Source organism: Trichomonascus vanleenenianus, assembly GCF_965637985.1.
Source record: "Trichomonascus vanleenenianus strain CLIB 3782 genome assembly, contig: TRVA0_050S, whole genome shotgun sequence".
NCBI lineage: Eukaryota > Fungi > Ascomycota > Dipodascomycetes > Dipodascales > Trichomonascaceae > Blastobotrys > Blastobotrys vanleenenianus.
The window spans coordinates 6,798-22,508 of NW_027481837.1; the positions used below are offsets into that span (position 1 = coordinate 6,798).

The following is a 15,711-nucleotide window of genomic DNA, read 5'->3' on the forward strand; positions in this document are numbered from 1 at the left end:
ACTAGAGCAAATTTCGACGATCATTCAAAAGAAAGCTGCATACCTTCTCGAACGGCAGTTCTTGACTGTGTTATGCGGTAATACAAGTACAGGCAATACAGCGTCGAGTGGCGAACTGCATGTTTAGCGGCTTGACTTAGTCGGTTCACAACCCACAGGGTTGTTGCTTCATCATCGCAGAACGAGATAAGGTATGTAGCATGTTACATTCGATCCGGCTGATTCTATAGTTATTTGCCGTAAAATAACTTCGTAACCACATGAGTCTGAATTGCCAGTAGTGGATCCCTCTCAAGATGGAAAATGCACCATTGGGTATTACCTGTATCAGGGTATTCGTTGTTCGTCGTAAATGTTAAAAAAAATCAAACTACATGTACTCGAAGCCATATTTACGTTTTGCTTGTCGCAAACTTCTTTCAGGCGTAGGTATTTGTTTGGCAGATCCATTTTTGCCGGGTATCGCAGTTATTAGTGAATCTTCGTTCGTCGTTGCAATATTTCGATTGTCAAATTCCTTTGAGTTATTCTCCTTTTTTGTTTAACATGTTACGCTGAGATCTGGCAATCTTTTTCTTTCTAGCTGGAAGGTATTCTCATTAATTCGCACACTACTGGCGTTAGGGGCCAAGCATGGGCATATTACATAGTCTAGGTGCCATATAGACAAAACAAATACATTGGATAGTAAATCGTCGATCGAGTTGATAACTGTAAAATCAAGAATTTTACCAGAGCTTTAAGCGGATCCAATGATTATTTATATTCTGTCATTCGGTTCGAAGAAAGGCCCGAGATGAGAAAATTTTTGTCGGAGAACTCCGATCGCCGCACTGCTTGCCCGAGGAAATCTCCGCTAAAATTGGTCAAAAGCTGTATGTTAATATGCATATAAAATTACACCATTAAAATCTTCTCGATCAGGAGATTATTTTAAGTATAATAAGGCATATTCTGCCTTTTATCCTTTTTCCCTTTAGCAGCATTTATATCTCCAAGCTAGTGTCTCCTTGGAAGCGCGCGAGAGGAGGATCATCCCGAGTGCGGTGATGGGCTACTTCTTACTCGGGTAAAGCTGATGCACATCACTTTCAGCCGCACAAGTCAAGATGGCCGCGTTTAATCGGTTGCTGGGGTCAAATAGGTCCAAATACCAAAAGGAAGAATTCTTTTAAAAACTTTTCTTGAATATTTTTTAATTCCGAATGCAAAAGAAGTTTTTTGTTGGAAAAAATATGGCGAAGGGTATGCCAGCTAATTATCCGGCCAGAGTTAATCCGTGTCTTGAGATCGGCGCGGCTGAACAAGCTTATTTTTTGCGATGAGCTTGCGTGAGCCGTACCAAACCCAACCACCGGACATCTCCGCAACCACTCATTCCACGATCACGACATCCTGTATAGAAGCCACTGATAAGGCAATGAGAGCACGTTTTTCCTGTGGAGTAAAATGAATCGTACCGTTTTATTACCCCAGACTCATTGGACCCTGAATACATTTGGCGGGTTGTATTAAATCCCTTAAAATATCAGGTCGGCGCCACACCTGTCGTTCATCTCTCTTTTTTCCACACACACACCCTATATTGCACGCAGAGTTGGCAGAAATCTGGTAAGACTTTAGACGATCTGATCAGTTATGGCTATCAATTTGCCTCGACTGCTCAACGGCCAAAAATCAAGCACTAAATGCCCACCTTTGTACTTTGCTGCTGGTAGCATCTACTGGAATAGGATAAGTTCTATGCAAATCTTTCAGTATCGTCCTCGAGGAGGAGAGCCCCAATTGGAATGATGCCGTGTCCCTTGTGATTACTGAGCGAGAAAGTTGCTCAACTGCTTGGTATGCTGCACACTTCTATTTCGTTGAGTAGGCCAGGAAATCGGCAGTCGCCGATTGCAAACGATAGATCCACGCCTGTCGGCTCCAAAATTGTCTTATCGTGCTTAAGCCTATTTCTAAGACATATCTTGATGCACAGCTCTCTGATTTGATTGGAAGACGCCAGCGACCCCACAATGCTCTCGGCCAAGCCCTTTGCTTAATGCAATGCCGGCCCCCTCCAGGATCACTTTCCCCTGGAAGCGGCGATCCCAAAATAAGAGGTTGCAAGTGAATGTCTGCGGAGCGCCACCTCCTTATTCTCGAAATGCCCCTTGCCTGAACTAGGAAGCCACATGATGCTTGGCCTTCGGACAGGATCAACTCCTCCCTAGACCGCAGTGATCCCTTGGAAATGTACCACGGTAATCTCTACAGACACCATGCACCTCTCTCTGCATTACTTCCTCCAATCTGGAAACCCTTAGAAGAAGAAGAGGAGGACGCCATCGATTCAAACACATAGCTCAACTGTGAGACAGAACCGTATATCTCCCCCGCTGTATCACGCAGAATGCAAATCGAAGGCGGACTCAACCACGATAATACGATAATACTCCACTTCCTCAATTGAATCGAAGCATTATCGGCGAAGCACGAAACTCCCAGACTCCATGGATGTCTTCGCACTTGATCAGATAATTGTGGAGAACTGAAGCCTACACGGGCCTGGCCGGTTCTCGTAGAATGATTTGTTGATCATTTCTACGATAATTTTATTACTAATCCTACAAGGTAGTTGGCTGTGTCGCCGTGGATACAAGCCACCAGTTGACACTAGTCGACTTTACTACGGCTAATGTACGGAGCCGAGCAGCGGGTCGCTGAAGAGAGCAGCGCCCTGCGACCGTGAGAGGCGCCATAGTTTCCCTACGTGGGATAGGGAGTTTAAGCTTATATCTCGCTCTTCGCGTTCCGAGACATACGCCTAGACATTGTACATCTAGGTCCGATCGTGTGCCCCTTTGCGTCATACCGCGACTCTCCGAAGGGAACGAGTATCAACCTAACAGAGGACCAGTTATGGCAGAGACATTGCGCAGTATAAGCAATACGGTACTATTCTATGTATTCAACCACTTCCCCTGTTCCGAGGCTCTCTTTGGTGGTGGGTAGGCAAGGCGGCGGTCTCCAAGAATTTTTTGCTTGAGGCGATGGCTCAATGTCTTGGGCGAGCATGCGGACACAAAAAAGCTCCCAACGGTCGGCTATCCCCAATTAGGTCCAATACGACAAGCAAAAGATTCGTTATTTTCTTCGTTCAGGGCCCCGGTACCTGGCAGGGAATGGTGCTCTGTGAGATCCCCTATTCGGCGGTTAACTGCTCGAGGCAGGTAGGCGAACGCGGGAAGCCTATCTTGATGCCTACGAATGTCTGTACGTTGGCGGCATTGCAAAAAAAGCAAAGCATTTAAGCTCGTCCAAGTCCGAGGACTCTGATTCATGTGGGGTATATGCAAGTAGGTGACCTCAAATATCGGCAAAATGCGATGAAAAACAAAAGAGACAAGTGTCTCCCTGACGAAGTGCTACGTACATGCGGAGTAAAAGACATGAGCGTTCCAGCATTGCTTTTACCCATACTAGTACGGTCTCGAAAAGCAACGCGACCGACCGGTGATCGAAAAAATGGATATAAGAAGCTCCCTTGATCCCAGGATGAATATTTTCAACCATCAGACACTTGAAGGGCCTTTTCCAAAGGGAAGATTCCAAACACTCAACCAGCTTTTTTCCAACCGGATACCTTCACCCGTCTACCTCGCTCCTCCGCTATTTATTAATTATTTATCATGGCATACTTTGGATTCAAAGGGTCAGCTCTGAATAGGGCCTGCGTCCTGCTTATCACCTTCCCAGCCTTCTGCTGCTACGGATACAACCAGTCTGTCGCTGGTGGTCTGCTGATTAACCCTCTGTTCGTCAAGCAGTTCCCACAGATCGATACAGTCAACACTACGGGCGCACAGGCGGCACACAACTCGACCATTCAGGGCGTTGCGATCTCCCTCTACACTGTCGGTGGTATCTTTGGTGCATTGTCTACTTGCGTATGGGGTGACATTCTTGGCCGAAGACACTTTATCTTCTTTTCGTCTCTTGTCGTCCTCGTCGGCGCTGTTCTAATGGCTTCAGCTACTACTTTTGCCCAGTTCATGGTTGCCCGAGTCATCCTCGGTCTCGGGACTGGTGCCACATCCGCTACTGTGCCAGTGTGGACTTCTGAGCTGTCCAAGATTGAGAACCGTGGCTCGCACTCTTCGTCGGTTGGTTTCTTCCTGTCCATTGGTATCGCGCTCGGCTTCTGGATCGACTTTGCCCTCTCCTTCGTCAAGACTAGCTCCGTCTCGTGGCGATTCCCTCTGGCATTCCAGATCATTTTCTGTGTCATTGTCATGGCCTTCATCTACCGCCTGCCAGAGTCTCCACGATGGCTGATTCTCAAGGACCGATTTGACGAAGCAAAGTACATCATTGGCCTCATCAACGAGGTCGAGCCAACCTCCGAGCTCGTTGAGAGCGAGATCACCAGTGTCAAGCACTCTCTGGCTATCGCTGCTTCCGGCACCTTCACCGATGTGTTCAAGATGGGCGAGTCTCGAGTCGTTCACCGATCCCTGCTTGCCGTCCTCGCCATGTTCTTCTCTCAGATCTGCGCTATCAACGTCATTACTTTCTACGCCAACACCATTTTCCAGCAGTACTTGAAGATGAACTACATCACTTCTTCTGTTCTCTCTGGCTCCATGGAGATTGTCCAGATCTGTGGTGCGTGGGCTGCCATGTACACTATTGACCGATTTGGTCGACGACCTCTGCTCGTGTTCTCTGGTATTGGTATGACCATTTGCTTGGCTTTGCTGTCTGGTCTTTCTTCCAACACCAACAACAAGGCCGCCCTCGATGTTGCCGTGGTTGCCCTGTTCGCCATCAACTTTATCTACTCGGTTGGTTTCGCCGGCTGCTGCTTCTGTTATGCGGCTGAAATTGCTCCATTGCATGTCCGATCCATCGTCAACGGTTTCGCCGTCGGCACTACCTGGACTACCAACTTCCTCATCGCCATGGTCACCCCAGTGGGCATCAGTTCTATTGGTTACAAGTACTACATTGTCTGGGCTGTGGTCAATGGTGTCCTCATTACTCCAATTGCATACTTCTGCTTCCCAGAGACCAAGAAGCGAACCGGCGAGGAGATCGACGAGATCTTTAATCAGGCTACTGGCTTCTTCGATGTTGTGAAGGTTGCCGCTAACTTGCCATACCAGGCCGATACTAATCCAATCACCGGCGTTGATGAAGAGCTTGGGGGTGTCGTCACTCCAGTCGAGCAGGTATCTGTCTCTGGCGGGATTGAGTCTGAGAAGAAATAAGTGTTTCCCGTTTGGTTGGTTTTGATTCTATTTATTTATTTTCTGCTCTCTACTGCTTTTTTTTTCACTTCTTTTACTTGGAGCGAAGGTGACGTGATGACGATAAGACACTTACTTTGTTATGAAGCTTGTTATGATTGTTTAGTGTGATGAATTGATTTATTTCTACAATACTTTTTAGAACAGTTCGTAATTTGAACATCGCAATTGCTAGTCAAGGCTATTGCGAAATGTGACATCATCAGTGGACGACAGGCTGACTCCTTTTCATCTCCGCGGAGCGGAGCCCCAAAGGGGGGGGGGACTAGTCCCCATAGTACTAGGAGTGGAAAGTATTCGAGGGCCAGCCCTCGAGCTCCCGTAGCTCTGCTTCGCAGAGGGTGCTGAGCAGTAGTAGAGTGGGACCATAGCATACGTGTTACAGTTACTTTTATTATCGCTTTTCACCATGAATATGCTATAAATAAGGCATGTGCGTGTAGTGCATATGTATACACTTCAAGATACCTGTTTTGAGCCATGACGAAGGGGGACTAGCTAGTGCCGCTGGTGTCTAGTCCACGGGCGCCCGGCACAGCTTCGATTATGGGCAAGATATCTGAAGCACCAACATTGTTCCGGGCCTGGGCAATGCTTACTTGCCGATAGTCAAGGTCGTATACTACATAGGCAGATCGGAGAAACGTGTCGCCGAGAATATTGAATCCGAGGGACTTCTTGTTGGAAAGAATTGTCATGCCAAGGTATCCCGAAGGCCCTTTAGAGGAGAACCACCCCAGCGGCCAAAATATCTCCGTCTTGGGGACTTGAATTGATATTCCATCAAAGAGAAAAGTAATATAGGGAGGTGCTCTGACAAACTCAGAGGGCGCAAGCACCCACATCTCCGCATTATCATCATAGGTAGCCCCGAAGCATCCAGCGACAAACCTAACATAGTCATGCGGCAGGTAGACGAGGGATGTTCCGGTATCAAGCACCGCGGGTGTAGGAGTATCGGTAGAACCCATGCGCGACACTTGAATGCCTTCCAGCTGTATCTTCATTGAGCTCGAGGAGAGAAGCGGCAGCGTGCGCAGAGGAGGTACATATTTGGCTCTGTCTACGCCGCCAAATAGAATTGTTCCGGTACGGGAATTCATCTCGTTGAGATATATCGAATATACATTCTTGGAGATGTAGCCGTAGCGGACGAGAGAAAGGGGAATGTTGTCATATAATGCATGGGCACTTTCGGCATTGACGGGGCCAATTCCAAACACGCCCATCTGGCTATCGGAGCATTCGGTTGCTACTGCGAACCGCTGCTGAGGGATGGATGTGCCGGATAGGAAGCCGACAGTATCGCGCCCCCATACGCCTTTGGCAAACCCTTTGACATATTGTATGACAAAAGCTTTTGTACTTCGAACCCACGTATTTGAGTAGCCGGGGTCAAACGAATTGTGTCGCGACACAGCTCTATGTGGCACCCACAAGTCGCTTGACCCAGTATCGATAAGTACAGACACAGGCTCTGCATTGCTGCCTAGGGTTAGATTTATAGTGTAGTAAGTCAGCACGTTGAACAATGGCTCCTGAAATATCGTATCACCAAAGTGTCTCTTCCAAATTGCCGATTCGTTAGTACCTATAATACCGTATGGGCCGATCTCGACCAATTGGAGCTCAGCCTCTACAAATCCTTCTACGGCTACTAACCAGCAGCAGCAGTAGCACAGTACCCATATGATCATGGTTTTGCATGTATCAATAGGAAGGGCGAACTGGTCATTCTATACGACTTTGGAGTCTCGCCTAATTGCTTGAACAAAGTTTATTTCCGTAGTCAAATATAGAAGCAACATTCGCATTGAGGAACGGTCCTTGATTTTCGACTTTACAGTTTGATTGAACAGATGAAAGGACTGAACTAGTCATGTATTATTTTGCATATATAATATACACCTTAAGGGACAATCGGCACCACTGTAGTACAGTAGTATACTGTTTTGTTTTCTTGTACCGTAGTACTGCGATGGTGGGCCAATGGTAACGTAGTGGGCTGTTTCTATGGTAAAACTATCTTAGGCTGCTGTCATGTCTTTCCACCAGTAATTAGAATTGTACCCAGTAATTGGATCTGATTTCATGTGTTACTTTGAGGAGCCCATTTTTTTTGGACTCGCTATGGGACCCGGGTGATAAGCGAGCATGAGATAAGGTTCCCTACGTGCCTATCTACAAAGCTTAATTATTTATCCACAAAATTGTTGCACAGTTGTGGGTGACTCACGAGGCTTGATTTTTAACAATTTTTTTGATACAATCCTGGGCAGCTCGAGGTCCAGGCTTTCACATTTTTGTTGCAAATCGTGGGCTACGTGTCGCGTCCTGACTTAAATCATGGTCGATCTCTCGAGTCCCATAATTTCTTATAAATCGTGGGCTTGAGTCCAGACTTTTTCAACTTTGTGCGTATGTGTAATGCGGGGTATGTAAAAATCAAAAAGATTCACATAACATCCGTCATGCTATTCGCACTACGTGTATTACAGTATAATGGCGGTACAACTGTACTGTACGTATGTACGCTAGTTTCCTACCTCCTCCGTGATACGTAGTCCACAGTTCATGATAGGTCTGCGTCGATCAACAGTCCGCGCACGGCAGCTCGAAGATGAACTGCATGGGCCGCCGCATCATTCATTGGTTGACTTGATGCTATCGTAGCCTGCCACATAGGCAAAGCGAACATAAACGCTTACATGTACTGTAGCACATTACAGTAGCTTGTGGCCTGCCAATGCCTTGCATTATCATAAATTTCTTGCAAATTAATTGGGGGTAGCGTTCCGTCGGAACATGGTACATCCGTCGGAACTCACCTCCTACGCATTCTCCCTCCCCCCCTTCCTGCAAGTTTCCCGTTCGGCTCAACTCACCAATATCTGCTGTAAGCGAAAAGCCCTTTCTCGAGACCACCGAAGCTGAAGGGAGCGGAAAGAGAAACCGCTTCAAGAAACGTGGGGCGGGTAATCCGTGGACATACCTGCGTACCTACGTATTCGGATAATAACGAATGTGAAATGTATGTAAAGGACATCTGTCCCATTAGTTGGCTAGTATTTTCCGTATCCGTCTTCTATGCAGCCATTCGAGATTATCTGTATACAGTGTATGTACATAGCGCTATGGTCTTGAGATCGAGTGATCAACAAGATACCTGTATATACCGCTCACCGCTCACCATGATGTGTTGATATAATTGATACGTTGGAACCGGTAGTGCTGTGTTACACTTGATCTGACAGTTGGGGAACTAAAGTTTGCAATTGACTTGTAGTACATTGGTAGTACATGTATCAATGGCCGTTAATTATGCATGAATATCATTTGTAATGGCTGCTCGGTACCATATAATAATGAAAAATGCTGAGATCTGTCAATTGAAATCTGTGACTGATGCTTTATGTCATAGAGCGTTGACAATACCCTCGGGATGTCTTCCTGATACTACCAACATCGCATGTTCTACTCTTAATGACATTGGCCCTACCTAATTAGCTACTGCCATGTTAAAACTTTGTAGGGGTCCCACTGACTCCAATTCCTCTTGACTCATCTTGACTATTCAAACGCATTATTGCCGGTAATCTATTAGGGTTTTGACAAATTTGCTTTCTTAACAATTGGATCCCCCGAGTTATGCCGCATTTGCGCGATGAGGATGATTACCCCTCCCTCACTCTGGTAGCCAGAAAAACAGTTCTCCCAGAAAATATCAACTGTGCGGCTGGGCTACCGCCATACTTGAAGAATTGAGCCACTCTTAATACAACATTATGGGGAGACCAGTCCCCCCAACCTCCCCTGGGGCTCCGCTGCGCGGAGAATTTAACACAAAGCGAAGCCGCGGAAGCTCGAGCCCTCAAATATACTCTCCGTCCTAGTAATAATGGGGGGGGGGGGGGGCTAGTCCCCCCAATTTTCCTGGGGCTTCTGAGTCCTTCTGTGTCGAGAAATGTTGGGTGGTCATCATATGTCGCTTGACTCCTGGAAAAGAATTCTACTCGAACACATATGAGCAAACTTAGTAGTATTTTTTAACCCTTTTCATTATGTATCATTAGTCAATGTTTCACAACGCTATCCTTCTTTAGCTTATGTTATCACCCTTCTTCGTTACTTTAATTTTTTTTCTTAGATGTGCTTATTCTTTCGAATTGAATAAGCCCCGTTTACAGCAATCGTACAAAATACCACATCTAACAGGACTAACAACTTCAATTGCTTAAATTCAAGGCACGACATAGGATCCAAAAATATTGGAGCGGAGAATCCGACAGACATAACGGCATGCAGGGCCAAGGTAACAGGGCAACGTCGTAGGCTAAAAATAGGCCTTTGCCATCAGCCAATTACGAAACATAACAAATAGATCTCTCTTTTGTGGAGAGAATATGCTATTTGAGGTAATTGTGCTGCTAGAGCCATACCAATTGACCATGGAACGAAGGGAGCAATTGCAGAAACAACCCCCAAAGCGGGTCTAGCGGAATTCGATGGTCTATAGATAAATATGGCATGTATAGATGAACCTTTTTTTAGCATCTGTTATGTTGGAATGAGGAGAAAATTTAAAAACATACATATGCAAAGGCGTTAATTAGCCGTACGTGTACTTCCGAGCCATTAAACGAGCCTGACTGGATCTTAGAATACGGTAGTTATTGTAGGATATGGCTTTTATTTTGTAATTATAACATCCTTCAAATACCTAATATGTAATACCGGTATATCAACGCAATTTTCATTTATAAGTATGGTACGTACAGCACGTCAATGGCAGCTCGTAATGGCGATTGGCGATGCGCGAGGGTCAGTGCAGTATACTTAGGGACAGGCGTACATGTTAGACCGCATGTAAATTTACAGTAACGCCAAGGTACCATCTTATGCTGCACAGAATAGACAGGGATGGATTACATCAGGTTGTAATAGATCAATAGATGAAAAAAAAATGGAGAGTTAATTCTACTGAAATGAGTCGAAATAACAAGAAATAAAACAACCCGGGGATGCTGGGGCTTACTAAAATCTTGAACGGAGTTCGAGGAGCTTTTTTTATTTCAGTGCCTTGATTACGTCACAGTACGTAAACCTGCCGTGCAATTCAGCAGGCTCGAATACAGGACCATGCCAAGGCGGCATGGAACATATTTAAAAGAATAAAATCTATTTCAAGAAACAGAGGATGGGTAGCCGCTCGGACGATCTCAATTAGATCCACGCAAGAAAGAAAATAACGAATGGTTTCCACCCCAGATATGTAAACGCGTACTACGTACGCTGTGGGATGGTGGATTGGCATTGGTGTATTTTGGGGGAGCCCCCCTCGCTTTCCCCTTTTTCTAAAACAAAATTGCCGCATAACCAGAAGTAACATCCTGGGCGTTTTTTTTTCGTACCTGTTCTTCGGTACCAAAGTCCGTTCATTACTGGGAAGCCAGCGGTGACCAACGGGCGGCTGCTACGAATGGGTGTGAGCTCACGTGATTGAGGTCGGTATTCCCCCCGTCTTGGACTCGCGCAGCATTGTGGAAGTAATTGGCAGGGGCATTGAATAATAAAAAAAAAACCGCATACGTCACATTTCATGCCGACAGAAGCGAGGGAAGGTAATATACAGGCGCCTGTTATTACGTTTCTTCTGCGGGAGAAGGAAATCCATCCATCGCGATAACTTTCACTCCACTTTTTTGCAACACACGAAACAAAAAAAAAGGACGCGGCATCCACCACACATTATATTTACAGCGACGAGGCTCGAGGACGGAGGGGTAAATGACGTTGTACGCGTATCGAATCGATTGTATCCCGAGCGAGTCTGATCGTCAGGCAATGCAGAGCTACATCGAGGGACGGGGAGGACGGGTGACGAAGGTGTTGGACCAGACGAGCATGGTGGTGATGATGGATATGGACACAGTGCGGTCGCTGTCAATGAGCGGCATTGGCCGCATACGCCATTACGGGTGATGTGTTATTACGATACGCCATTATTACGGGTGATTGTTTATAGCGGATTGTTATGGCAGACTGTTATGGCGGGCTGTTATTTGTTATGGCGGACGACGATGACGAGTAGAGGCGGGCCTCTATACGAGTATTACGAATTGGTTAACTATTGTACAATATATTATTACTCTCCACGAACAGGACTTTTTAGCTTGTTTATTTAACTTGGCCACCTGCACAACTCTCCAATGTATGCTTCGAGAATTCAGCTTGAATATTTAGTGCATTATTCAAGTTACCATTAACAATTCAATTTGTACATCGACTGACTCATATTCACTTGCACATCAACTTCAACTATCCAACTTGTACAAATACTTAAGTTAGACGCTCGATTTGGATATTCATTTTGTAAATTCAACTTGGACTCCAACCTATACAATTTGAACGTTCTATCCGATTTTGGACCCTCGGCTATCCTACTTGTTCAACGTTCCAACCTTCCAAGTCATTCAACTATTCAAGTGACATTCCGCTATTCAAGTGACATTCAGCTATTCAAGTGACATTCAATTATTCAAGTGACATTCAGCTATTCAGTGACATTCAGTTATTCAGTGACATTCAGTTATTCAAGTGACATTGAACTATTCAAGGGACATTCAATTAAATTCAAGTGACACTCAACTACCCTGGGGTATTAAAGTGACACTCAACTATTCAAGTGACATTCAACTCTTCAAGTGACACTACAATTACCCTGGGGTATTCAAGTGACATTCGACTATCTAAGTGGCATTCAACTATTCAAGTGACATTCAACTACCGTGGGTTATTCAAGTGACATTCTACTGTAGTACCAGGTATCTCCAGCTACCGGTATTATGTACTGTTACTATTTATCAGTACTTTCTCTCTAAGTGGTTACAATCTAACTACCGGTACAAGTAATTACACTCAAATAAGTACCGTCGGTACAACTCCTGCACAACTCCTGTAACGTCTAGTGTTCTACTTGTCACTTACGATGCAACATATCGTACACCGACGCAAAGAATAATGCAAAGAATAAAGCAAAGAATAAAGCAACGAATAATAAACAATAAAGTATGATACATGTCATTCACTATGCAAATAATAAAATAATCGTAATAAATAAATAATGGTCCTTCACGAACCAACCCGCAAGCCGGTCGACGGGTCAACAATCTCAATGACTCGCTTCAGTTTGGCATACGAAGTGACTTTAGGCAGCTCCTCGTGCCGATGATGTTCGTCCAGTGAGGCATGCGTCGTCGATGGACTGCTCGATACACTCGACGAGTTCGTACCATGCCGGTGCAGCGCCGGACAAAACTCCAGGTCGTCCTCAAACCCACGGGACGCCACAAACCGATCCCGTATCGAGGCGGTCGACCCCCAGAAAAGGTCCTGGGTCGCAAACTGCGGCGACACCGAACTGGGGCGGGACACATAGGACCCGGCCGAAGACGGCGTCCTCGTGTGCACGTATCCATAACTTCCGTTGCTACTCATATCTGCGAATAAAAAAAAACGAATAATAAATATATCACTGCACAAAACTCTGCTGGTATCTTCTCTTTCTCTTTCTCTTCTCTCACTCTCGTCAGGTCAAAGTGATAAGTATTTCCGACTTGGTTTTTACGATGGGTGGGTGTTGCCGGGGGGAAGGGGCCGCCGCTTCTTTTTATGGGTGGGTCCCGGCAGGACGGAGCGCATATCATGCCCCACCTCCCTCCCCGATTAGGCACATCGTTGCTTTTTTAGGCAGGTACCGGGCCCGGGAGCGCAGCACACCACTTTCAAATCGGGGCTACGATCATCAAACCCCAGCCGCCTCGATAAGAACATCCATACCGTCCTTGGCAGAGGCGGCAGAGCTGGCCTGGCGAGCCTCAGCGGGGAGCGGCGGGAGCGGCTTGTCGACACGGCCGGGCGCCTTGGGCATCTCACCCGCTGGCGGCACTGCTGGTGGGCGCGTGTCGGCCATCGGAAGGTGGTGCGGCGGCGGCAGAATAAGGTTCTTGGTGTAGGAGCGATTAGGGTTGAGCTGAGGCGGGCGCTGGTGTTGCGCCACGGCCTGGTACTCGCTCGAGGACGAGGTGGAAGAGCATGCAGAGGTGCGCTGGCTGTTGGACCCGCCAAACAGACTGCTTAGAGGAGGCAGCGCGCCGTCCCGCGACGTCAGCTGCGGCGTCGAGATGTGTGCCTCCTCGGTAATGCGCACCAGCTGGGAGAGTGAGTTGCGGTCGCCGTGAGGATCATCGTAGCTCGGTGACGAGTAGCGGTTGTTGGACGGGCCCCAGGTGTGAGGCCGGTCCTCCTCGTTACCTTGTGAGGTGGTCGAGGATGAATCGCATAGTACGTTGGAGAGCCACGAGTTGGTCTTTGAGGTGGAAATGGGTGTCGTGATGGAGGAGGACGCGGACTGATGGCGAGAAGACACAGTCGATGCGGAGAGCGCGGGGTTCGACCGGTAGTGCGACAGTTCCTGCGACGGCTGGCGCTGAAGCGAGTGTTCGTTAGTCATAGGGTAGTACCGTGGATAATGCATCTGTTGTTGCGATTGCTGTTGCTGTTGTTGTTGTTGCTGTTGATGGTGGTATTGCCCCGTTGGAGACGGAACTGTAAACAGCGGCGAGCTTGGTGAGTAGTGGAACTTTGCCGTGGAGCCTGATCGGGGCGATTCTGGCGGTGATTGGTGCCCTGATAAGCTTAATGGTTGCACCTGGTGGTGCTTCTTGGACCCATTTTGCTGCTGTTGCTGCTGCTGTTGGTACTCAAAGTGGTAGCTCGGTGGAGGCGGAACCCCTGGAGAGTTATGCTCAATGACAATGTTCTTAGTGTATCCTGCCCCTCCATATGCTCCTTGGTTTTGGGGTGGTGGTGGTGGGAATTGCTGGGGTAGCGGCTGGACAGGGACTTTGTTGGAATGCGGTAGAGGAGGAGGCGGAGGAGCGTGCAAGATGTGGTGTTCGTTGGCGTGGACTGTTTGGATATGCTGTCGCAGGTTGTCGAGCCGCGAAAAGGTTCTATTACAGTGGCACCGGAACGGGCGCTCGCCTGTATGCTTTCGAATGTGTCTTGCGAGGTGCTCTGACCGGGTAAACGTCATTTTGCAGTCCCCGTACCCCTGGCATTGAAAGATTTTTGGGAATTTTGTCTTTGGTTTTTTTGTGGGCGGGTTCCCAGCCAGGACTCCATTAGTAGCCATTCCATTAGTAGCCATCCCGCTACTAGCTGGGTTGGAGTTCATGGTAAAAGAGCGAATTTCAACTGTTCAATTGACAACACAGTTTCAACAATTTCCCCCAAACGTCTTGAAGTCTTCAACAAGTTCAAACGTCTTAAAGTCTTCTTCAAACGTCTTCGTCAACGGAATACTCTATCGTGGGTCGTGTATATGTCTATCGTGGGCCCTTCGTCGTGTATATATGCCAATAATAAATTGGTGGAGAAACCTTCTTTTTCTTCTTCTTGGGGTATCAAAAAATTTAAATCCCGCGACTATTGCCAGGGGAATGAAGGTAAAAAAAAAAACAGGATATCCAACCAGCGAAGTAAACCGCCCCGCCTAACGAAGAAAAGGCCCCTAATAAATATCACCCAAGAAATAAAATAATGGCTTCTAGAATGGGTGAGAGAGGAAAAGGAGAGGAAATATTGCCGCAACACGGATTGGGAGGACTTTATGAAACTGAAAAATTAAAAAAGCTGCCCAGGTGCGCAATAATAAAACAGGGGTCTTGTCGTGGGTTCCTGTATGTCTATGGATTTATGTCGAAGCAACCGCTATTCACAAACCAGAGCGAGCTTAATAACGAACAGCAATAACCAATCCAAAGCAATCGAAAAAAACGAAGAGACGAAAAAGTCGGATAAAAAAACGATAGTGGTCCACCAAACACGGGTCGGTTGGAGCTGCTTTCCCCCCAGGTAATGCTGAATTTCCCACAGTAAACCAGCAAATGCAAAAAGAGGAGGAGAAGAAGAAGAAGGGAAAATTGAAGAAAAGTGACAAGTAAGAAGCCAAGACCGAAAAAAAGACCGTCCCACGCTGCGTAATGTGCCGAGTGCCGCTGCGCGTGAGAGATGCACGGCCAAACCGACCCAATTCAAAGACACAAAAGAAGGCACATTAAAGTCAGAAAAAGGGGCACTCACGCATACCTGGAACACCCCCCCAACCCTATGCCCCTTTCGTATTTTACAGACATGCCCGAGCCCTCTCTTAACCACACCCGTGGGTTAGAACCGTTGAATCGGTTGCTCTCTCTCTCTCCCCCTTTGCTGGATCCTCATCTTTTGGACTCCACCTGGCAATTTTTTTTTCTGGTGTGGTCGACTACCCCTGGGGCTGGAAAAAAAAGGGGGCGCGGAGGCCATGCCACACTGTCCGTGGTGAAAAGCGCACCGTTGCGCACGCGGCATGGAA

The 15,711-nt window shown here is 47.0% G+C and overlaps 4 protein-coding genes across 4 annotated transcripts; 1 reads left to right on the forward strand and 3 right to left on the reverse strand.

Moving 5' to 3' along the window:
• Positions 1-3,674: 3,674 nt before the first annotated feature.
• HXT2 (high-affinity glucose transporter Hxt2p) lies at positions 3,675-5,255 on the forward strand (the record flags this gene model as incomplete). The annotated part of the gene is made up of 1 exon (XM_076687083.1): positions 3,675-5,255. The coding sequence occupies one exon, from the start codon at positions 3,675-3,677 to the stop codon at positions 5,253-5,255; it is 1,581 nt and encodes a 526-aa protein (XP_076538643.1).
• A 533-nt stretch (positions 5,256-5,788) lies between these two features.
• Positions 5,789-6,991, reverse strand: TRVA0_050S00166 (pepsin-like aspartic protease; the record flags this gene model as incomplete). Its single annotated transcript, XM_076687084.1, has 1 exon — positions 5,789-6,991. The coding sequence occupies one exon, from the start codon at positions 6,989-6,991 to the stop codon at positions 5,789-5,791; it is 1,203 nt and encodes a 400-aa protein (XP_076538644.1).
• A 5,434-nt stretch (positions 6,992-12,425) lies between these two features.
• On the reverse strand, positions 12,426-12,791 carry TRVA0_050S00188 (uncharacterized protein; the record flags this gene model as incomplete). Its single annotated transcript, XM_076687085.1, has 1 exon — positions 12,426-12,791. The coding sequence occupies one exon, from the start codon at positions 12,789-12,791 to the stop codon at positions 12,426-12,428; it is 366 nt and encodes a 121-aa protein (XP_076538645.1).
• A 307-nt stretch (positions 12,792-13,098) lies between these two features.
• TRVA0_050S00210 (C2H2-type zinc finger protein) lies at positions 13,099-14,391 on the reverse strand (the record flags this gene model as incomplete). Its single annotated transcript, XM_076687086.1, has 1 exon — positions 13,099-14,391. The coding sequence occupies one exon, from the start codon at positions 14,389-14,391 to the stop codon at positions 13,099-13,101; it is 1,293 nt and encodes a 430-aa protein (XP_076538646.1).
• Between the last annotated feature and the right edge of the window lie 1,320 nt (positions 14,392-15,711).